The 23043-nt window shown below is 34.8% G+C and overlaps 3 protein-coding genes across 6 annotated transcripts; 1 reads left to right on the top strand and 2 right to left on the bottom strand.

Moving 5' to 3' along the window:
• Window positions 1-6897: 6897 nt before the first annotated feature.
• Window positions 6898-9449, top strand: LOC132063756 (uncharacterized protein At4g00950-like). The gene is made up of 2 exons (XM_059456464.1): window positions 6898-7699; window positions 9151-9449. Exons 1-2 carry the CDS (start codon window positions 7082-7084, stop codon window positions 9226-9228), a joined length of 696 nt encoding a protein of 231 aa, XP_059312447.1. The 5' UTR covers window positions 6898-7081; the 3' UTR covers window positions 9229-9449.
• A 437-nt stretch (window positions 9450-9886) lies between these two features.
• Window positions 9887-13009, bottom strand: LOC132063757 (uncharacterized). The gene is made up of 3 exons (XM_059456465.1): window positions 12904-13009; window positions 10733-10815; window positions 9887-10151 (listed from the first exon to the last, which is right to left on the bottom strand). Exons 1-3 carry the CDS (start codon window positions 12980-12982, stop codon window positions 10116-10118), a joined length of 198 nt encoding a protein of 65 aa, XP_059312448.1. The 5' UTR covers window positions 12983-13009; the 3' UTR covers window positions 9887-10115.
• A 3003-nt stretch (window positions 13010-16012) lies between these two features.
• Window positions 16013-20683, bottom strand: LOC132063755 (uncharacterized). Of its 4 annotated transcripts, none has more exons than XM_059456463.1 (3): window positions 20531-20683; window positions 18075-19015; window positions 16013-16862 (listed from the first exon to the last, which is right to left on the bottom strand). In XM_059456463.1, the coding sequence occupies exons 2-3, from the start codon at window positions 18986-18988 to the stop codon at window positions 16391-16393; spliced, it is 1386 nt and encodes a 461-aa protein (XP_059312446.1). In that variant the 5' UTR covers window positions 18989-19015; window positions 20531-20683; the 3' UTR covers window positions 16013-16390. The 4 variants fall into 4 exon arrangements, with proteins under 4 accessions (XP_059312446.1, XP_059312443.1, XP_059312444.1 ...); XM_059456460.1 differs by having other exon boundaries at window positions 16013-16868; window positions 20531-20682; XM_059456461.1 differs by having other exon boundaries at window positions 16013-16868; window positions 20436-20586.
• Window positions 20684-23043: the final 2360 nt, after the last annotated feature.

The following is a 23043-nucleotide window of genomic DNA, read 5'->3' as shown; positions in this document are numbered from 1 at the left end:
AATTACGACATGTTTATCCCATCAAATATTAAAGGAAAGATATCAAACCACATGTTGTCATACAATAACTCTATGTATGACATTGTCTGGAAGAGAGAGATAGAAAAGAGAAAGAAACGAAAGACATAGGCCAAATAGAATTAATGAACATTCCTTGAATGAAAATTAGGAATTGATTAGAAATGAAGTTTCTGACGATTTTACAAGCTAAACATCATGATTTTCGGATACACCTCGAGTCGGCTTAAATTTCTAGAGTAACTCTCAAATAATCTGTTCCTTTAGTTACAACGCTAGCTTTTCTAATCCGTAGGATTGAATTTGCTTTTGCTGTAAAAGAAATTGTATCAAAGTTAAAAGAGGGTCGCAAAGTGATTTTACTTGAGAAAAACCTTATGGTTTGAGTTCATTACTCAAATAGTCACTCAATTATTGATAATTATATATGCCGTAAAGTTATTTTTTTTAATTTGTCACATGAAATCACTTTCTATAACTATTTCAAAACCAAAAACAAAACCTGATCCCCTCCAGATATGACGTTGTCACTGATGTATTCTTAAGGGTTTATGAAGAAGAGGTTGCATAGTATGAAAAAATCATTCTGGCTTGCAGGGATTTCATTTTTAATACTGGGATTAATTTAGTCAACATAAACTGATATAATGCCAAATCAAGATTTGGGTGTTCGAACATTTACAAAATCGGCCAAGTTAATTGTTAGTGCACTATAAAATAATGACTTTTACGCAACAACATAGAAGAAGACGACTTCACTACATACTCGTAAATAGTTGAAGACTTGAAGTGATCATTTAAGTAATGAACTCTCCATTGTTCAAAAGTTTTTTCGATTTCCACCATTCCCATCTCTTAATTTTGTGGTACGTGCTTCATCGAATCCTCAAGTCGCCCTTGCTTTCAACTTCAAATAATCTAACATCTTTTTCTAGGGTGCACGTATCCATCTGAATCTACATCATGTGGCATTTTATAAAGAAGCAATTCTAAGGAAGATATACTCGTGCGTTATTTGGAAACACAGGCTGGGGTGTTGGCAAATTAGCGTTCCACATATTACATGAAAGGGAATGATTAACTACTTTGATATATCAACCATAAAAAAATTGGGAGTTTTGGTCCACAAATTAATAAGACAAAACATATATCAAATCAAGCTACTTTTGCCGATCTAAGGATGGATTTGAATTACCCTAAAGTTATCCCAGTATTTGGACTAGTTTATCCCACCTGGGAGGTGGGATAAAATAATACCAACCTTGATGGGATAAGATGGGTTATCCTAGACTAACTTTGGGATAAACTTTATACCTTGTTTGGTTGAAGGTATAAATTTATACCTTCAACCAAACAAGGTATAAAGTTAATCCTAGGATATCCCACCTTATCCCGCGTACCAAACAAATACACTGCTTTATGGCTCAGCCCTACAAAAAGCAAAAGGCTGGCCAGAAAAAATGCACACTTTTTATTTCTACCACCGTTTGATTAAAGTGGTGGACAATTTGTATACTATAATAACATTTTCACGTTAACTTTTTCTTTTTTCTATAGATTATTTTAAAGTTTTGATTATTGAATGTTCACTTGATATTGTTTACTTGAGGAAAAGAACAATACAAAGTCAAAGGAAGAGGCCAAAGATAAAGGTGCCCAGAAAAATAAACTCCTATCTTTGTTTCTCTTTAATGACTAGTATTCTTTATTTTTGGGCGTCTCCTTTTTCTTTCTTTAATTTGAAAATGATGTAGGAAAGACCCAACGTTTTCTTTCTTTTCCTTTTCTTTTTCTAAGTCTGAGTTGTTTCTTTTTCTGGCTGAGGTCTAAAATTGAATTTTTATAGCTAAATCATTTGGCTTTTTCACATTCTCACCTTTCTTCAATGCCAGCTTTGGTTTCTAGATTTAGTTACTTTTGCGTACAATACCAATATTCCTCCTCTTTTACTAGAATCATATTTAACTTTTCAAGGATTGATTTGAACAACTAGTCTCTAAAATCTTTCTGGCATAAGTGTATGTGCCTGTAAATTGTCGATGAGGAGAATAAGTAGGGATGGTTTATTTATTCATTTTTTTTTGGTTGGAAATGGAATGGTTCATGGTACTACCACGCTTCCTTTTTAAAGTGTTCAACATAATAGCTTCGTTTTAATTTATTAGTTTAACAATAATAATATTAAAAATCCCTGGAAAGAGAGCACAAAGAATGAAAAAAATGGGAGGTAGTAACACAGAAGGTCACCTAACTATTGGTAATGATCTCAAGGTCATGTTTCTTTGTTTTGTAACAACAAGGCCACCCAACTTGCCATATATCACATCGAAAGTCACCCAATAAATATTTGGCCAGTAAAATATGATATCACATTTAATTCAATCCACACGGACTTATCCTCTTTTTTATCTCAGTCCACATGGCAAAAAGACCCGACCTGACTCAAACCCAAGTTAAACCTATTCTCTCTTAATTAAAATAGAGTTTCACTCTCTGAAAAAAAATTGGCCCATTATTTCATTAAAATCGTGTCGTCTTCTTTTTCTTTCTCTTAGGCGAAGTCCATAAGGATTTTTTTTAACGACATAAAAGAATAAGGATATACTAAGATATAAACAAAGAAACCAGTAACAAAATTAGATTTCTCATATTCCTTCCATAACAAGATAACAGGCAGTTTGCAACTATTCTCTTATGTCGTTCAAAAAATCCTTATGAACTTCGCCTGAGAGAAAGGAAAAAGAAGACAACACAATTTTAATAAAATGATGGGCCAATTTTTTTCAACGAGAGTGAAACTCTATTTTAATTAAAAGAGAATAGGGTTAATAAGGGTTTTGGGTTTGGGTCGGGTCAGGTCTTTTTGCCATGTGGACTGAGAAAAAAAAGTCCATGTGGACTAAATTAAATGCCATGTCATATTTTATTGGCCAAATATTTATTGAGTGACTTTTGATGCGATATAGAAAAAGTTAGGTTACCTTGTTGTTACAAAACAAAGAAACATGACCTTGAGAAATCATTACCTATAGTTGGGTGACCTTTTGTGTTACTACTTAAAAAAATGGTTATAAGCATAGTTAAACTAACTTCCTCATATATTTTACTAGTAAAGGTTGGACGTGAACACTTATATCAGTCCAAGGATTATAACTTACATTAAAAATACCTCAACAGGGAGAGACGACGTGCGACAGGACCAGAAGCAGGGAGGACGGGTTATTTAATATTTATTTGATTGTCAAAGGCAAAATGAAGATCCCTATCTTTTATTTGGATATACCAGCAAAGATGTTTGATTTAACGAGGCTATTGTGGGGAAAATAGCCTTGTAACTTCAGGAGAAGGAAAACATCCTCATAAAGGGAGTCACGTACAATGATTGTGGCCCAACTACTGTTTACAAAGAATTTAGGTCATTCTGCAAAATTATAAGATCATATATGGGGGTTGACGTCTGTCTTAGTATAGACGCATGGCAACTCGTCCGACATGATCTCCTTGTTCTCATCTAAGAGTTGTTTATTTTGACGCATTAAGGCATATCCTCTATACCCTTATCTTCGAAAACATCTTCAGTGTCATGCATGGTAAAGCTTGTACTAAACCTTTCCCCTCATGTAGTCATCGGCCTTCCCAGTCCTCCCTCCTTGATTCTGGTGAAGTTGCCAGTTCATGACCAAAATTGGACTCGTGACAGATATACCAAGGAGTGCTATCTTTTTGAGCGATTCTTACCTCTCTACATGTATGGAATATTTCACTATGTCTTTTTCTCGTTAGCCCACTTAGGAATTGCCACTTATTTAGAGTTGAGGAGAAAGGGGAAGGGACCTAATAATATAGTTATAGGCATCACACATTGACCTAATAAGCCTCTCGCTAATGAGCTCTATTCAATCTTCAACAAGTCCCATATCATTACCAGCAAACACTAATACATGAAGTGACACAAATTAAATATGGAGGGTAAAATATATGCCCAAAATATTGTCCAACAATTGTATATGCTTAGCCGTTTGATAAATCACAATAATTAAGTTAATATTAGTTCACATTTAGTGGATATTCTAACATTAATGACTAAAATAACTTTATTTGAAACTCCATTTAACCAAAAAAAAAAAAAAGGGCACGAGAAAACGACCAAAATATTCCTTAATGTATGGGGGCTGGATTATTTGTCCTTCATATATATCACGTAATTGAAATGGTCTTTAATGTATAGAAAATGTGACTATTCTAGTCCTTTATATATACCACGTAATCTAAATAGTCCATAATGTATGAAAAAGTGTTCAGTTTAGTCGTTCATATATGACACCTAATTGAAATAGTCCTTAATGTATGAAAAAATGATCATTTTAGTCCTAACCTTAAAAGTAACAATTCAAGTCAAAAAATCTGTTAAGGTTAACCAACAACTTATGTGAAGGAAGCAAAAACTACCACTATCCACCCTCCACCATTGTGTGCGCGCGCCTGCAACAAGGGATTATACTTTTTCTTTCTTTCTTTATAACTTAGTTTTCGTTCTTGCATCAAGAGACATAGTTAGGTTATAGTTTCAAAGGCAAGACATACGTTAAGTATTGGTACAAGAGTTTTTGTTAAGTAGCAAAAGTTGACCTTTCTTCTCATCATATAAGATTTGGTTATGGCCGAAAGGATTCACTCCCATTTTTTATGTTTTTATACAACTCATGTGAGTTGCACTTAACAAATCTTTTTTTTTTTTACTTGCGCGGTTCCTTTTAAGCTTTATGATTAAAATGATCACTTTTTTCATACATTAAGGACCATTTGGTTAGGTGTTATATATAAATAACTAAAATGAACACTTTTACGTTAAGGACTATTTCAATTACGTGGTATATATGATGGACTAAAAGGACCACTTTTTTATACATTAAGGCCCGTTTTGATTACGTGGTACATATGAAGGACTAAAATAGTCCAATCCCATACATTAAGGACCATTTGGTCGTCTTTTTATGAACTATAGAACTTTGCTAAATCCCATTTCCATGCTTCAACTTCTCCCTTTATTGGAGACATTTGGTAGCGCATAATTAATATGTAAAAGTAAAACTAATGGTCAGCTCTTTAGTAGGCGTTTGGATATGCGATTTTATCTCATGAGATGAAATCAGCGTTTGGATATGTGATTTCATCTCATGAGATGAAATCCCAAATCATCCAAAAACGTATGATTTGGGATTCCAAATCATGCTTTCAAATTTTTTAAATGTAAAAATTGACCCATAAGTTTATATTTTGTAGAAATAGTCCATAAGTTGGTAGATATATTTACCAATCATTTATATCAAATATTAAAACATCTACAAGTTGGTAGTATATTTATAACAAATTTACTCTTACCAACCATGTGAGAGGATTATATTAAAGAGTAGTTACACTGCAACTCATGTTCAGTTTTCCATTTTATTGAACTAAAGTTTGATCAATTGATGTAGTATTCTTTAAAAGGCCTTTCTAGTAGCGTCTTAATTTTGTTATGAACTATGACTTGCTCATTTGGTAAGATTGTCAAGTTTTGATGGTTTTCACAACTTGTGGGGTTTTTATGTCTACAAGAAAAAATATAATCGGAGAAACCCAATTGCATGTCTAAATATAATTTCATCTCATGTCCAAACGGCTCCTTAGAAAATTAAGATATCATGTGTCCATATTAAAAAATTTTGGTCTTTGATAAAATGAGTGCAAGATAAGGACAACGTAGATTTCCTACAAGAAAAACTTTAATGGCACACATCATAAAGATAAAATAAGCAATTTTGTATTAAATGAGGATAGCTTGATCTGGTTGAAAATTTTAAAAAAGCACCATCTAGAATTGACAAGCCATTTGCAGATTCAACAGGGACAGAAAGTTGAATTCCTATTTTCTGTACATAAAAATGTGCAAAGGTCTTGACATATGCGTGGCGTGGGTGGCGTTAAGGCGATTTTTACGTAAAATTCAAGCAAAAATGTCCAATCTATTTCTGAAAAGAGCTGACATTTCCTCTTATGCTTTAGAATCCAATGCTATCCTTCATCCCAAGTCCCAAACAAACTGTAAATTCTCACAGGAAAAACATAAATTGAAAAGAAAACAAATACTTCTCCATCCTATTAAATATCATCGTCCAAGAACATTAATTATTTCACCAAATAATGTCAATCGAAGACTTTGTATAGGCTGCTACTATCTTTACAGTAAGTAAGTAATCATAACCATTCTTATAGTCAAAGCGCACTCAATAATTTAGCAAATTATTATTGTCAAAATTTCTCCTTAATTTCAACCCTTTCATTTTCGCCATATAAACACAGGGCTAATCCACTAGTACGGCACACTTTTTTCGTGCATATCTTAAAAATTGAATTAAAAAATATATCTATACTAAGTTTACATTCATTGTCACAGAAAATACTACTCTTTGAAAATACTACTCTTTCCGTTTCACTTTTTTCGATACTATTCTTATTAGATTATTCGAAAAATGAAGCATTTCAATATTTTCCAAATGAGAAGCTTACATAGTCATATGAATGATACCATATATTTAAGATCAGAAATTTTAAAAGTATTATAGCCACACAAGAGTGATGAAATATTTAAGATCATACATTTAAAAAAAAAAAAAAAATTTATACCAAGTCAAACTATGATAAACAAAATGAAACTGAGGAAGTAAGTAAATATAGTGGAATAGACTTTAATTTCATGATTAGGCTTCGTATTTACGTAAGTAAATAAACACAAACGAGAAAAGCAAAAGTTATTCACATCATGTCAGCTAACAGTAAAGTCGAGTCAATTAATACAACATAATATACCAGAAGTCAAGAAGAACGTGGGAGCAAATGCATTATTTAGTCATTCGTCTTTTCCTCTGTATAAAAATGATCGGCCATAACTGATACTATTAGTCTGCTCTATACCTAAGTGAACCAACCATCAAAGAAACAAAAAAAAAAAAACATACCCTTTCTTTCTTCTCTCTTCAAACTAAATAAAAACCCCATTACACAGCACCAAAACAACAGAGCCATGGGGACAAAAACAGAAACAAGTTCAACATTAAAGCTTCCTCTATTTTCAGTAAATTCACCTGATGATTTAGGGATGTTAACCCCTCTTCACACTTCAGCTTCAATACCATTTTCTTGGGAAGAAAAACCTGGTAAACCTCGTCCATGTACTGACCTAATCCCTCATCCAAACACCAATATTTTCAATGAGCCTAAATTATGCTTAGAGCCACCTCCTAGGCTTTACAATTACTACATGGAATCTACAAATAAAACCACATCTCCCACTACTGTTCTTGATGGCCCTTATATTACTAGCAAGCCCAAGTTTTCTTCTTTCAGGTTATTGAGGGATCGACGTCGTAGACAAGGGTCTTTTGATAGTAGTGCAAGTTCAGAAACAGGACAACTCAGTGCATTTGTTCTTGGTAAGAAGAAATCTGAAAGCAAAAGCTGGTGGCGCCGACCTATTGTTAAAAGTAAACCTGGTGATACTGATGAGTGTAGTTTTGGGTTTCCATCTTCTACAGATTCAACAGATTGTGTTAGTCTTAATAATGAATGCACTATTAAAATGGCAACACTTAAGAGAAGTGGAAGCTTCTCAGGTCACTCCCAGGCTAAGACTCACATTTGGGTAAGTCTTTACAACTCCATATATTGCTCCTAATCAATTCATCTCCTGATTGCAAATTCTTTAGTGAATCTTGATAATAGTATTTTTTTTTTTCCTTCTGTCCCATTTCATGTCAACCAGTTCTTTTTATATCTTTATATTTTTAATTACTGATTCATACTCTGCGCCTAATCCCCTTTACTCCAAAGCTTTTTTGTAATTAATGAACTATGATTTCAATGCTCCTCCAAAGTAGTGATAAGTTTCACGCGCTCTAATTTGGAAGCCAGGGCGGACCTATAGTATTAAGTACGGTGTTGGAGGACCCAATACTTTTTACTTTTTGCTTAGACTCTATACAATATTCGCAAATTTAGAACCCATAAACGTTATGACATGGTGTTAGCTGCCCCACCCTACCCTTTAAATGATTAACAATTTGTTCTTGTACTATAAAATGGTCAACCATTTCTATAACTTTTTGGAGTAAGATACCGTGATCACTTATAGTCTTGTTACTTAGTTTACATTTTGTTTAAATAGAACTTGAAGAATTGCTGAATGATTTCATAAGTTAACTAGAAAATACCTTACACTTCCTTCTTGTAACGAGGGACTAATAGGATCATAATGAAAAGAGATTGATTAATGAGAAAGCTTAATAATTGGGGCAGGTTAGGTTGAAGAAGACGGCAGTGGGGCTAGAGAAGAGGCCTACTTAATTTCACTTTTAGGCAACGGGTAGGTATTAATTACACAATCCACAAATAGCTGTAAGCAAGTATGTCTCAATGTTTGTAAAAGCTACTATTACACCATAGATGGGGTTGAATGAGTTAGGTAGGTGATGCCCCAAGTTATACGGCGCCCAATGTCATCGCAGTTAATGGAAAAGGGGGTGAAGGATATGGGCTGGCAGCTGATTGAAACCTGTTTTAGTAAAGGACTAAAGGATTGGGATGTGTAGACAAGGACTAAAGGATTGGGATGTGTAGACTTTTCTCCTTGTACTTTTTTTCTTTATCATTGTCAATAGGCTAAAAATCATTGTCAAAAATATTCAACATGGCCATCCCAATATTTCTCAATTAAAGCTCCCTCAAAATAATGTTATTTTTTTAAACCGCCATCATTAATAAAACAGGTAAGAATTATATGAAGTTTGAGGGAATTGGTGGAATAAGGCGATCTATGGTTTATTGTTTATTGGAAAAGTTGATTTGGGTGATAATTTCCGGTACAGATCTTTTTAATATGCCTAAATTAATAAAGTAGGTAAGAATTATGGGAGAGATAAAAGTTGATAGGTGATCTTTTTAATATGCCTAAGATTTGGTTGCCAAGAATGACAAAGTACATGTACTGAAAGGATACGAGGTAGTAACAAGTATCCCGTAGAATAGTCAATATGTCTTCCATTGTTTGATCAGCATATGCTAAACTCAAGTATTGTTCTTGTTGAAATCTTACAGGCAACTATATACGAGGGTTTCAAGCAGGTAATACCATGGAAGAGCAAAAAATCAAAGAAAGAAGCGCTCCTCGGCTAACTTTCAATATCAGCTGTTATGTTGATTAAATGAAGACTTGATATAGTTGCTTTCTCTAGTTAGTACTCCTGGTTAAATACGCTGGAGATATATAAACAAATGTACCGTGAATCGTCTGAATGTAGCAATTTACTACCATTAGCCTTATATTTCACTGGAACATTTTTGTAAATATTGTGATATCATTTTCTGGATTCCATTTTCACTTTACTCTTGCATCATCTTGAAGTGAATATTTACGGTTCCAATGGAGGTCATACCAGTCGCAGAGCTACACGACAAGTACACCCAATCAGCTAGTGTATCTGGCTTCCTCATAAGCAACACCCTGCCAGGAAAACTTTTTTGAGTTTCCACCGGACAAATATACTTGGTAAATAGAGACACAAGCCAGTGAAGCCTTCTCTCCAATAGTCACCAACATAAAATTTGAGTTTCCATCTTGACACATAAAGAACTAAGTATGTCATAGTATGGGCATACTTCAGACAGGAAGCCTTTCCCTCCAACAGTCGCCTACACTAGTAGCATATATGATTATATCGGATCACTTCAGTTATATACGAGGTTGCCAAATTAGAAGAGGAAGGTGCTCAGACGAACTAAATTGTTGAGAGAAAACTAACCAGAAAGCAATTTCAACAGAGACAAATCAGAATCATGATAAGCTTCAGATGCATTTAATTAGGTTGTAAGTGAAGTCTAATTCGGTATTTGAATCCAAGTAGCACTGTCAAGTGCTTACAAATGAGGAGAGCTCTCCCCTTACACAAAATATTTAACTGTTACCCACAAAAAAGGACTTTATTTCCATTTCTAATGAAGATGAAACAAAAGGATGGAATAAGACTCCAAGGAGCTGGTTGTACTAAAACCTCACAAGTCTCTTATCCTTGTTTTTTACCAGTCATACCCGCGACTACCTGCACAAAGTTGAAAACTATGTTAATCGACGAAGAGAATGAAAAGCAGCTGAAGATCTTCGTTGACGTACGACATAAGTAACTTATAAGCAGTTTGAAAGCATTTCCGTACAGAATCTCTATTCGAGTCTAGAATGCTACGTGCAGCCAGTTTCTAGAGCTCTATGATATTAACCTCAGAGAGATATCTAGCAGCCAGTAGGACAAATTTAGACAAAGTGAATCTACGGGTGGTGGTTGATCGAAGAAGTAGAGGCTAAATCTCTTTACTAGCAACCAAATCTCGACTTAGCATTTATAACAAAAAATAATCACTTAGGTTGGCACAATATGATGCTATAACACTAAAAGTAAAAATGGATGACATTGATCCCATTTAGCCCCCACAAGAATGTGAATGAATTGGCATAGGTTGTACAGGGACCATTTATGCTTATCCAGAAAAGATTACAACCTTTATGTATAAGCAAGAGAAAACAAAACAGAAAACATATCTAAACATGATGAGGTAACGACTAAAAAGAGGAAAAAACACAGTTGCATAAACCAGCATAAAACAAAGAAGATAGAAAATTACTCACATCACTTAAAGCAGGAGCTGGAACTTGCTTGGATGATTCAAAAGAGTCCAGAATAGGCCTTACAACCGCAGGAAGGAAGAGACCTGAAATTGGAAGCAATATAAGACAAACTATTTCCCAATCAAAGAGAAAAGGCAGATGTGAATAAAAGGTTAAAAAGTGATTTCTTTCAAAACAGTATCCAATTTATACTACTTCAGTAGGTAATTGAATTATCATCATTGCACAATGCATATTGACTCCAACTTCTTGAGTCGGTAATAGGAAGCACCAAGTCATTCAGCAAGGAAATTCTTTTGAGCTACTAACTACACACACTTCTTTCGCAACAGGGCTTCCCAGTAAGGCTGACCTAATGGCTTGTGCCATACAGGAAACTCATGCACTAAGTGTTAGTGAGAAGCAATAACAGACAACACCCATTCGTACAACTAACAGGCAGTAAGGACCCCTCTAGAAGCACAGAAGGGGCAAAAAAACAGAGTTGTTGGTGAATTTTACTTGCATGATCATTGGCTAAACAGTTGGAGAGACAGGCTTCTCCAAATTTTCAAACCCAGTGGGGTCAGATGAATATGTCAATTAGTATATAGTCTCAACGAAAATATCCAACTTATTGATCAAAATTAAAATCTGAAAATGATCAGCTTTTACAATCTTAAACTAATTATAATTTGAAGAATATATATATAAACACGTCCAGAAGCTGAGGTTGATAACCACTACTCTTCCCACCATTCCGTTTTAGTAAAACACTTCCTGGTCTATTATTCCTATACTGTGGATTTCTCTGCTTGATATGCGGATGAGTACATACTTAATGCTAAAAAACAGAAATGTACACTCTTCATTAGGTCTCACTCTGTCACCTCTATCAAAATGCAGCTGGTAAGCTAGGCTAAGAGTCTAAGATGCATACTAGGGTTTTTTTGCCTTAATAGATCCCAGATATAGCTTTTGCATTCAGGAATTAGGCTGATCTGAGCATGAAACGCATTAAGAGGAACCAATTCTCTACAGTCAGTTCACAGATTATGGGTTCCAACCCTTTACTACAAGAACAACAACAACAACAACATACCCAGTGTACTCCCACAACGTTTCTAAAAAGAAAAGTCATGAACATCCGTACATACATAGAGACATTTTTTATGAAGCAAGTAATATCATTGATGGCATCAAGAAGATGCAGATAGTCCAAAAATAATAAGAACAAAAGAGCTAGCTCTATTACTGTGAGACATATGAATATATAAATGTTATATGCACGCTCACTGGTGTGTGTACGTGTAAAAATTAAAATGCAAGAATAAGGAGTCATGTGGTAGTAGATTCCTTTTTGGGCAAGAAATCAACTTGATGCAGATTAATTTTTTAAAGAAATCATACTACCAACAATATTTGGATGTTATTCTTCTCAATTATCTACTTATTGGCCTACCATCAGAATTAGAGTTAGGCCAAACCTTTTATGTTCTTTCAATAAATTGAGAGGGAAAATCAGCTGCCACTACTAGTTCTAACTGACCCACTTCTAACAAAAAACCTACAACTCAACAAGGGAGCTCAAAATGAGGAGCAAAAACCCTGAATAAGTGTCTCAGATTAATGCCTACTTAATCACAAGAAAACTATGTTGTTAATAAAGATGGGAAGGTACATTATCCCATTAATCACAACTTTATACTACTCCAAAAACCTCTACATATATCCTCCATCACAGATCCTCCACCTACCAACACCAATCACTACCTTAATGCTATGAAAACCTACTTATCAATTATGAAAAATAAAAATTATTGTCCAAATGCAAAATTAAAATACCCAAATTGAGGATTGCTAAATCAGCGATCATATAAATTTACAGGGAGTTAGTAATCAAGCATTAGTACATTCAGAGAAGCTGGTGTCGAAATAATCATTACACGGACAAAAGGAAAGGTAATATTAACTGGGGATTCTTCAAAACATGAACTTTGAAGACATCAAGATTTCATAGATTCGACCACAATAGGGAACAGTGACACCTGATTCCCACACATATACAGTTAAAAAAGATTCTAAATATATGTGGTACATTAAATTCAAATTGTCACAAATGAAGAATACGTATTTTGCATGTACTAAATTAAAATTCAAGATTTGGTCTATGAGGAAAGTAGAGAAATTACCGAAGCCAGCTATGAGACAAGAGGCAGCCACAACTGGTTCCTGGACGACAAACATTCTCAACTTCCCCATTACTCCCATCTTCTTACCGTAGATTTCCTATTAACCAGAAAAGTTTCAAGATGCCAGGCTGCTGTGTAAAAACTGCCAGTTTAGTGGGTCGGTTATTTTGAAGCAACCCGGCCCATAATGTTGATGCTCGGCCCATGTAAGGCTCATTTGCCCGGGCAATTCGCAGAATTGACCTTCTTTTGGGGTGGTCTTTAAATTTTGCCCCTCATATTTGAAATCTTTAAAATTTGCCCTTCGGCTAACACCCATAGGTTTCAGGTTCGAACCCACGCTACAGGCAAAATTTTAAAAAAAAAAAATTCGCAAGGCAGAGTTTAAATTTACTATGCTTGGACCCTAAGATACTTTTGTTAAGGAATTACCAAAGTTATCGCGGACAGAATTCGGCATACTTATGCCTTGTGGGCAGATTTGGCAGAAGTATGATCCGGCTAACTTTGATAATTCCTTCACAAAGTTATCTTGGTCCGGCATAAAAGTTTATGGATAAAGTGATCCATGCCTACTATGTCAAAGAGTAGGATTTGACCAATTTAACGCTTTGGCCGTATATGGATGGTTAGACAAATTATTGGTTCTTGGAGAATCTGGAGCAAGTGCATACTTCTTCTCAACTCGGAAAAAGCTTGATTCGAACTAAATTCTTGCAATTATTAGGTAATCCCGAAAGAGTCAACCGAAAATTTATGGTGTTTTCAACATGCCACTCGACCAAAATATATTTCACAATGTGATTGTGCTTACATGGAAAATGGATCGCTAATAGGATCATACAATGGGGCTTGAGTGTAGAACCAATTTGTGTTATGTGCAAGTGTTGTGATGAAGAAAGTTTGCCGATTAAAAGTATGCTTCCCCAAGATAACTTTGTGAAGAAATTATCAAAGTTATGGGACCGATACTTACGCCAAGTCTGCCCATAAGGTATGAGTATGCGGGTTCGGCATAAAATTTGTAATTCCTTAACAAAAGTATGCGGTCCGTCTGTACACGCGATTCAACCCTGTCTTGCGATTTTTTTTTTAATTTTTGCTTGAGCGAGGGTTCGAACTCGAACCTCGCGAAGGGCAAAAATTAAAGACCAAAGAATATGAGGGGGCATAATTTAAAGACCACAAATATGAGGGCAAAATTTAAAAGACTACTCAGCAGGCACCCGCGCAAGTCGCATTTTTTTGCTTGTGAGCCCTCTTTTTGGGGTGGTCTTTAAATTTTTGCCTCTTATTTGAAATGTTTAAATCTTTTGCCCTTCATTAACACCCATAGGTCCTAAAATTAACCACGCGCAAATAAATTTTAAAAAATTCGCAAGGCAGTTTAATTTTCGCTTATGCCGCTAACAAGATACACTTGTTAAGGAATTACACATTTTATGCCGACCCGCATACTCATGCCTTATGGGCGATTATATAAGTATGCCGGTCCCAAGATAACTTTATAATTCCTTCACAAAGTTGTCGGTGGGGGCATACTTTTAATGTATAAACTTTTATGTCGGACCCGGCATAACTTTGTGAAGGAATTATCAGCAGGCTCGACCCGCATACTTATGCCAAGTCCGCCCATAAGGCATAAGTATGCCGGTCCTGGAGATAATTTTGGTAATTCCTTCACAAAGTTATGCCATGGGGGCATACTTTTAATGGGCAAACTTTTATGCCGGATCCGTATATAAACTTTTGAATGAATTATCAAAGTTATGCGGACCCGGTGATACTTATGTAAGTACCCATAAGCGTACATAAGTATGCCAGTCCGCATAACTTTGGTAATTCTTCATAAGTGTGCGCACGTTGGGGGGGCATAACGAAATTTAAACTTGCCTTGCGAATTTTTTTTTAAAATTTTGATCGCGCGTGGTTCGAACCTGGAACCTATGGGTTTATGCGAAGGGCAAAATTTAAAGATTTCAAATATGAGGGGCAAAATTTAAAGACCACCCCAAACGAAGGGCAATTCTGTGAATTGCCCCTTTTGTTGGTCTTTAACTTTTGTCCCTCATAAGTCATAACAAACGCGGAGCATAAAGTTTATATTTCCACATCCCACAAGTTATGCGCAGCGCCCTGCCCTTGAAGACATAAGTTCGATTTTAAAGGGTAAAAATTAAAGACCAGTCCATTCGAAGGTCAACCCGTGCAATTTCTTCGTTATGAGAACAAGGACCACTCTACTTGTCCAACATCTTAGTTGCACGAATTTTTTAGAAACATTGAATTTTATGTAAATTTAGACCCCACTTGGTGGGATTACACTTGGTAGTTGGCATGTTGTTGAATTTTATTCAGAAAGAGTGGCATAAGCAGATTTGCACAAGGGGTCGTGGCACGCCTCGACTTATTTCACGGAGTAATTAGTATTTACTATCTCTCGCCAATATAGATACTGGATAATTTATGTCCAATAAATCTTGGAAAAAAAAGTCGCCTAATATGTTTGCAACGTAAGATCTTATAGTTCTACTCACTTGATTGACCACTACCCTTAAAATATACATTTTTCTGAACGAAGGGGGAATTTGTAGCTTGGATGCAATGTTTGGAAATAGTCGCGCAATTTTTATGGTCACAAACAGAAAGGGAAATGTATTGAACAACAGTTTGATGGAAATATATCAACAAGAAGTAGAATACACTAGGTCAAAATTTGATACTACTCAAAGAGCATGTCAAGGCTCAAAGTTTATCATTAGCGGATTATGAAATCAACGCTATGTCTAGTAGACTATAATTTAGACAATGGTAATCAAGATAAGATAGGGCGTCACAGAATCATTCAAATTAGAGCGTTCATCTTTTCCTAAGGGATTCCAATTTGATGATTCACTCTATTGAGATACTTATATACAGTCTAATATAATGATTTTGATAAAACCCAACGAAAAGAAGCGTAACTACATGTTTTTATAATTCAACCACATTTAAGATGATTAAAGAAATCATAATACAAGAATAAACTGATTAACTTCCCAAATAGCAATGAAGTACTTATTTTGTCAATGTCATTGCATTCCTCTATCGTATTAAATGAAATGTAATCTAATAGGACACTGAACATATCTGATATATGTAGAAAATTCATAAGAGGAAAAAGAAATTACAGAGCATAATACTAATTCCCATGGATTCCTTCATCATGACAATACAAAACAGTCAATAGAAACCATGTTTCTGGTGAGGATAATACATAACTGGCCTAAGATCTATACATGCTTGCTTGTCTTCAAGTACAAGCTGAGGGAAAGCTCAGTGTTTCATTTTCAAATCAAGTACTAAAAGCTAAGACCAAAGTAAATAGTAGAAATGATAATCATACACCTAACATACATAGACACAACCACCCAGTCAATTCCCCTGTGAATCAATCTTCACAAAACTAGTAAATATTAACAGGAAAATTGGATACAATCTACACAGCTCAGAACATCGGTAACATCCACCCGACCGTCCACCCAAGAAGCAACCCTGCTCCAACCAGACCCAAACCTAGTGCGAAAACAACTGCATATCTGCTCAAGTCATACTTGGGACGGGCTCGTTTGGCTCGTTTCACCCTAGCAGGCTTCTTCAGCGGTCTCTTTGGTTTCTGGGGCATCCATGGTAACATTACTGGTAATGTGGCCGATATGGGTTGGTTTTTGTTGTTTTTAATCTGGAAGTAGAAGTTCTCTAGTTGCAGTAGCTGGAACCATTGTTTGTAGGCAAAAAGTTGTGATGCTTGTCTAAAGACCAGCTGAACGATGTGCTCCTTCTCTGCAAAGGCTTGCTTTGCCACATTCTCAGCTTCCCTTGCACGCGTTTGAGAATGACGAAGTGCTTTTAGTAGTTGGGCCTTGCTTTCATCATCTCCAGATGTCTTCGTTTCAGGCACAAGCTTTTGGTCACTGTTCCTCAAACTATCAATAAGTAAAAAAGCTCTTTTTAAGAACAAGTAGTAAAATAGACACACTAAAGAAATACTATTTGAAATCAACCTAGAAATATTAAAAAGGAAAAAGCGGCTATCAGAGTTTATGCACATTCACGTGGAGGAGTAGATAATACTGCTATCTCCATTGATCACTTGTTCCGATGACAGAAAACTGATAACATGTTGCATGCACCAGATTGCCAGCTAATTGACAACATAATAAATCAATAAACTATGGTGGACAGAATGAACATCTAAAGAGCTGCTAAATCTGGAGTGAGGTGTCAATTTTATCAAAAGAGAATGTGAAATGAATTAACAGTTCTCATGTTCATTGCGTTTGATGTGTGGGACAATCACACATGACAGCATAAGAAATCGACACACTTCTTTAAACAACAACAACAACCCAGTGAAATCCCACAACGTGAGGTCTGGGGAGGGTATAGTGTACGCAGACCCGACTCCTACCAAGGTAGGACGGCTGTTTCCGACACACTTCTTTAAACTAAATAAAAATATCATCGTTCACTTGAGTTTTAAAATTCTGAGAACCCGTCTCAAGGAATTCCTCCTCTTGAAGCAACATAATGTCAATAATTGGAGTATATGTAGGGATGGTTTGTCAGCACTGGAAAACTGAAAGTGAAAATACACGTTACTAGGTTTTGCAATTGGGTTCATATATTTAAATTCCCTGTTTCTCTAAATGACTCCAGTTTGACAAAAAAGGACCAAGCAAGGTGAAAGCTTCCCCTATCTCGCATGATAAAGCACAGAGAGAGGAAAGATAAAGAATAGAAAAAAGATAGAATTGAACAACTGTACAGGCATCTTATACGGCTAAAACAAACTACAAAACCATATAGGTGCGACCCATTTCATATAAATTGTGCAATTCATCCTGGAAAAAGGCACGTTTGTCAACCGAGTGCAATAGAAAACCTGCCTTGAAGTCTAACAGTCAAGATAAGCACACGTACAACAAAATCTAATTACGTCCTAAGCCGAGAAGAATGCTAGAGACACAGATACGGTCAACATATTTTGAGAGCTCAACCTCATGTATATAGATGCGTGTAATTGTATGTATGTGCAGTAGAGCTTTTTCCAATATTATTAGCATAATTGTGAGTATAAGAGCGATGAACAATACATTAAAATAGTGAGAGAAGCTAGTCTTACACAATACCTTGATGATTTGCAAGTATGGAGCTGCAAGTTCCCTTCAGCATCTAACTGAGACGGACGTTCAAAAGAAAGATTACCACGTTGATGAATATTCACATTATGTTGACGCATACTTCCAGCTTTTGGACCCATAGAAGAAGCATAATTCTTACTGTCAACGTCCACATCGTGATCCCGTTTAACAAAATTGTTCTGAGGCTGGGGAAGATCACAATTCTCCATAAAATAATGTGATCTCTGGGCAACCAATAAAGCAAGTTCCTCTCTGTCTGCAGTTCGCCACCATGGCTCCGTTTTCTCAACACCTATCCAGGGATACTCTGTATCAAACGAAAGCTCATCAACCAGACCTTTCTTACTTGCTTCATAAGGATAGCCTGTGTCCTCAAGGTTAAGACTGTCCTTGGAAATCTCAGTAAACACATCTATTAGTTCTCTGCTTCCAACTCCCAAGTCACTGTTTACATGGCTTGTAGATCTTGTAACCTGAGAATCTAGAGATCGGCCAGTACTGATTTCATCCGCGTAACCACCATCTTTTTCACTCTGATCACATAACTTGCTATTTTTAGGGGTTGAATCTGAAACTGGTCCAATATTCTCCATTTCTGAATCCAGAGAATCTACTGGTTCACTCACTAAGCCTCTTTGATACCCATAATTAGGTTGAAGATGCAGCCACCATCTTGAATTAGGGGATAAATCACAATATGAAGAGTTCCTATTAAAGGGCTGGAAATATGTGCCAGAAGCTTCGTGTGCATCAGCACCATTTGCAGGCTCAGTATCAACCTGTTTCAATGAGGGTGACGCTGATGAGCAGCATGCCAACTTTGGAGCTCGTTTGGCATCTTCCTGGACCAAACATCGGTTAGCTACTCTTTGCCAAGCTGTTCTTGCTTCTGCCACCGCCATTATTAACTCATTCTTCTGCACATTTTGCTGTCATAGAGAAAAATCAATCAGACACTGAGGGCATCAAGGTTCATGCATGTGTCTGAGGACTTAAGTGAAAGCAAGCATGTAAAACATGAACAATATTGACAAATAGATGTGACCAGATTTGCAGGAAAAGGACGTCATTACAAAAGCCAATAATTAGAAAGTTAACCAACGTGTTGTACAACATAAAACATCTCTAGGAACAAGACTCAATATTAAATACTAGATTAGTTCTTTAAAGAGGAAGGGATAAGAATGCATGAAGACAAGACCTTTCATCACTCTCCCCTTGCAATGATCCAGTCCCAATTCATCTTTTACCCCACAAAATACTTCTTACGGTAAAAAGTAACAGAAAGCCCACATACTCTACAAAATATGTGTGAAGCTCATTTCAAATTAAAAAATACTTTACATCTCAAGTTTTCCAGATGATAATATGTATAAATAGAGAATTAATTCAATCAACAAAATTAGGTGAATGCCTGTTATATTCCTACCTTTGCTATAGACCATATTCTGGAACAGAAAAGTAATAATAGAAATAGGTGCTGAAAGACAGCCATACCTAAAGGTCCAATGATAAATTTGTGCACGCATTAATTAGAAAACCTCACCATTACAACAGTCTAAATCTGCCACCAAATATTATAAAATCCAATGGTTTTTGAAGCTAGCCAAACCACCCTCACACACCAACAGATCCTAAAAACAGAACCTAAAGCACCCTAATTCAAGGACTAAGTAACACTGTCAAGCAACACAAAAATGAAGTACCATTCAAGACGTTTGACCACAAATTGTAAATTTACCCCAAACTCCCTTTCTGAATATTCTGGAAGTTTTTTTTTCTTTCCTTCAAAAAAAGGTTTCAACCACAACTTACTTATTCCAAGTCCTACTCCAGGGAATCTCCCCTTGGGACCAACTTACAAGTCTTCTAATAGCAAATACACCAAAAAAGAGAACTTTACACAATCACATGCACAGTCAACAACCAGCAAATGAGCAAGATCCAATCCAAAATTCTTCCCCATTAAAACAATTCATATACTAGTAGTTATCAAAGAAAAACAACAGGGTTAGCTAATAAGCAAACTACAGATTTCTCACTATCACAATTCACAAAGAACTAACTTAACTTGCATAATTAAGAATCATAAGCAAACTTTAACTCCCAAAACCCATGTAAATCTTGACATATTGATCATCATCATCAGTAAAGCAGATAGCATAAACATACAACAAAAAAAGCTGAGATTTTCACTCCACTTCAAGAAGCAAAAGAGAAGAACACCACAAGAAAATAATATAATAATAACAAGAAAATTACCAAGAACTTCAAAGTTCAAACATGTTCATTAAAATAAACAATTATCTTTGAGCATCTAAAGAAAGGCCAGAGAAAAAAACAATTAACCTGAAACCAGTACACAAGGAAAAACAAAAAATGGATATGCAAGAGGGTATATAATCTGGATGAAGTTTGTGAAGTGTTTTTTCGTTTATTCTTACATAGTTTGTTCAAAGGACACGATTTTAGTCATCCTCTCTCACAGAAAAAAGACCCCCTACCACTCCTTTGCGCCAGCAGTTTTTTCAACATACTTTTTTTTTTTTCAGTTACTTCTTTGTCTGTCGGTTTTTGTTTACAGTTTTGCACGTTATCTGGTGTCGTTTTAATAGCCTTTCTCCTAAACGACGTCATTAGCATGATAAACTTTTTTATTTCTTTATATTTTTCCTGAAAATAGAAATTTTGTATAATTCACACTACACTATTTCTAGCTTGTATATACACTTTAAAACAATATACTTTTGTTTGTTTGTTATGTTTAGCTTTAAGGAAGAGACTTGTGATTAAACAAGTCATGTTTTCCTCTCATTTTATTACATTTGAAGCTAAGAAAATACTAAAAACAATATCTGTGTATAAAGGCAAGTAGGATGATCATATAACTTCTTGTTTTGGGGTCTCCCTCTAGTAAAATTTTCATATATAAAATTAGTAGTGGAGTTGAAAAAGAAATACATATTACTGTTGATCAAAATTATATTACTGTTGATCAAAATTATGCTCCACCTAGAAATGTAATTCCCTTAATAGGACACAGTTTGAGTCAATACGATTTTTTTAAAAAAAAATTAAAATCTTTTTTTAATTTAAGATTTTAAACATGTCATAGCATTTATGTGATTATACAACTTTTAAAACTTATAATCTATATGCTATTCCATAACATTTATAAAATTGTAAAAACTTCTCATGCAAAATAAATAAAAATTATAAAGTTAATTATTTTTAAATATAATTTGTTTTTTGATGAATTACATAAGTAGATAAGTGTTATATAAATTGAACTGGAAGGGGGAAAGATAAGTAGTAGAGTATAAAAAAATTACAAAATACAAACTATCTTTGCTGACTGGATGAATAGATAAGTAGTAGAAGATTATAGATTAGGAATGGTGGGTCCGAGCAGTGATGAATAAGGGACCAGGTTGTCTAATAATTGGGATCTACTACTATATATTTCTTTCTTTTTTGGTATCATCAGTTGTATATATTTGGCTTTAGCTTGCAAGGCATTGGTGGAATCTTTATTTCTTGATATTTTTATGATAATGATAAATTACCTACACGTACTATTGAAAAAGACTCCACAAGAGATCTCAAGTTGCAAGAAATCTGTTACTTTAGCTGTGGGTTTTTTTCTTTCCAGTAGAAATATAACGTGGTCCACTGTTCTTATGGCGAGCAAAAGAAAATTGTAGAAGAATGATCTCTTAAAACAAAAGGAACAATTTCTTTTTATTTTCTTTAACAATCAATAATAAAAGTCCATCTTGTCAAGAAATTTTTCATTAGGATCGAATTCGAGACATTTAATTAAGAGTGATCCATTCAGCCACTCTTCTTGATGTCTAGAGGAGCGATCTAATAATTAATAAGTAATTTACCTTGCTTTGCAAACAAAAGAATAAAATAAAATAGAAAAAGAAAAGAGCTCCTTTCCTTTTATCATTTTCACGAAAGGTTAATTAACTCCTTGATCAGTTGATTACATTAATTTGGAAAGACTAAACTTCAACTACTGCATCCGGCATTTATTTAAAAGGAATTACTCCAGTAATTAGCAAATTCAAACGAAATCAAGAATCTTGTTGTCCTTTAATACTTCATCACATACATATTTTTAGTTTTTTCTTTCATCAAACTAGTGACATGTAAATAAATGTATGCCTCGTATAAATGTTAAAATATTTCATCACGCTACCTAGAATAACAACAAAGTTTTAATGATATAAGCAAAAAATCAACGTTTGGATGCGTTGCATTTTCTGGGACACAATTTGTATTTTTCGACTTCGTTGTGAAGTTGACAAAACAGTGGATTATAAAGAAATAATTTATTCTAATCACATATATTTTTTTATTTTTTTTATTACATAGGAGCAGGTGGGTTGAAAATTGGGATAGAATTACAACGTGGAGATTAAATAAAACTTTCACCAATAAGCGCGTAAAATTCAAAAGTCTCTAAACTAATACCTGAGCTTACTATATCCCTATTTCTAATAGCATATTAAACACTCAAAAGTCAAAACTAGCTGAACGCAATTTGAAGCCTCTTAGCAAAATTTTTGAAAAACTATAAGTTGTTTTATATTACTTTAAAGTCTCAGTTCTGAATTACTTGAGATAACAATATGAATTATCTACTTCCATTTTTACCTTATCTAAGAATATCTAACAAATACAAGGTAAGCTTTATTTTATCTTTTAATCCATCGAAACTTTTTTTTCCACAATTGATACTCGAAATAAACTACACTTGCGAAAACCACAAAGAACAATTTCTTTTTTTTAATAACCTAATATTTTTATCTCCGTTGAGAACTCATGGTGCTCAATCCACTTTACTGAGTAATAGGTCATTGATTGCCATTCTTCTTAATTTAATTACTACTAAAAATTACACTAATTATATAAGCGCTGGGGCCCATCATAGCTTATGGAAACTTGT

Source organism: Lycium ferocissimum, chromosome 7, assembly GCF_029784015.1.
Source record: "Lycium ferocissimum isolate CSIRO_LF1 chromosome 7, AGI_CSIRO_Lferr_CH_V1, whole genome shotgun sequence".
NCBI lineage: Eukaryota > Viridiplantae > Streptophyta > Magnoliopsida > Solanales > Solanaceae > Lycium > Lycium ferocissimum.
Note: the sequence above shows the minus strand (reverse complement) of the source record. Positions and strands in the feature narration are given on the sequence as shown.

Excerpts from the sequence above, each read along its gene's own strand:
- LOC132063755 (XM_059456460.1), bottom strand. The coding sequence starts at position 18,988 with ATGGCGGTGGCAGAAGCAAGAACAGCTTGGCAAAGAGTAGCTAACCGA. Across the intron at positions 16,869-18,074 it reads CATACTTGCAAATCATCAAG|TTTGAGGAACAGTGACCAAA; the intron begins GTATTGTGTAAG and ends ACTTATTGATAG.
- LOC132063756 (XM_059456464.1), top strand. The coding sequence starts at position 7,082 with ATGGGGACAAAAACAGAAACAAGTTCAACATTAAAGCTTCCTCTATTT. Across the intron at positions 7,700-9,150 it reads AGGCTAAGACTCACATTTGG|GCAACTATATACGAGGGTTT; the intron begins GTAAGTCTTTAC and ends GAAATCTTACAG.
- LOC132063757 (XM_059456465.1), bottom strand. The coding sequence starts at position 12,982 with ATGGGAGTAATGGGGAAGTTGAGAATGTTTGTCGTCCAGGAACCAGTT. Across the intron at positions 10,816-12,903 it reads TTGTCTCATAGCTGGCTTCG|GTCTCTTCCTTCCTGCGGTT; the intron begins GTAATTTCTCTA and ends TTCCAATTTCAG. Across the intron at positions 10,152-10,732 it reads CAGCTCCTGCTTTAAGTGAT|GTAGTCGCGGGTATGACTGG; the intron begins GTGAGTAATTTT and ends AACTTTGTGCAG.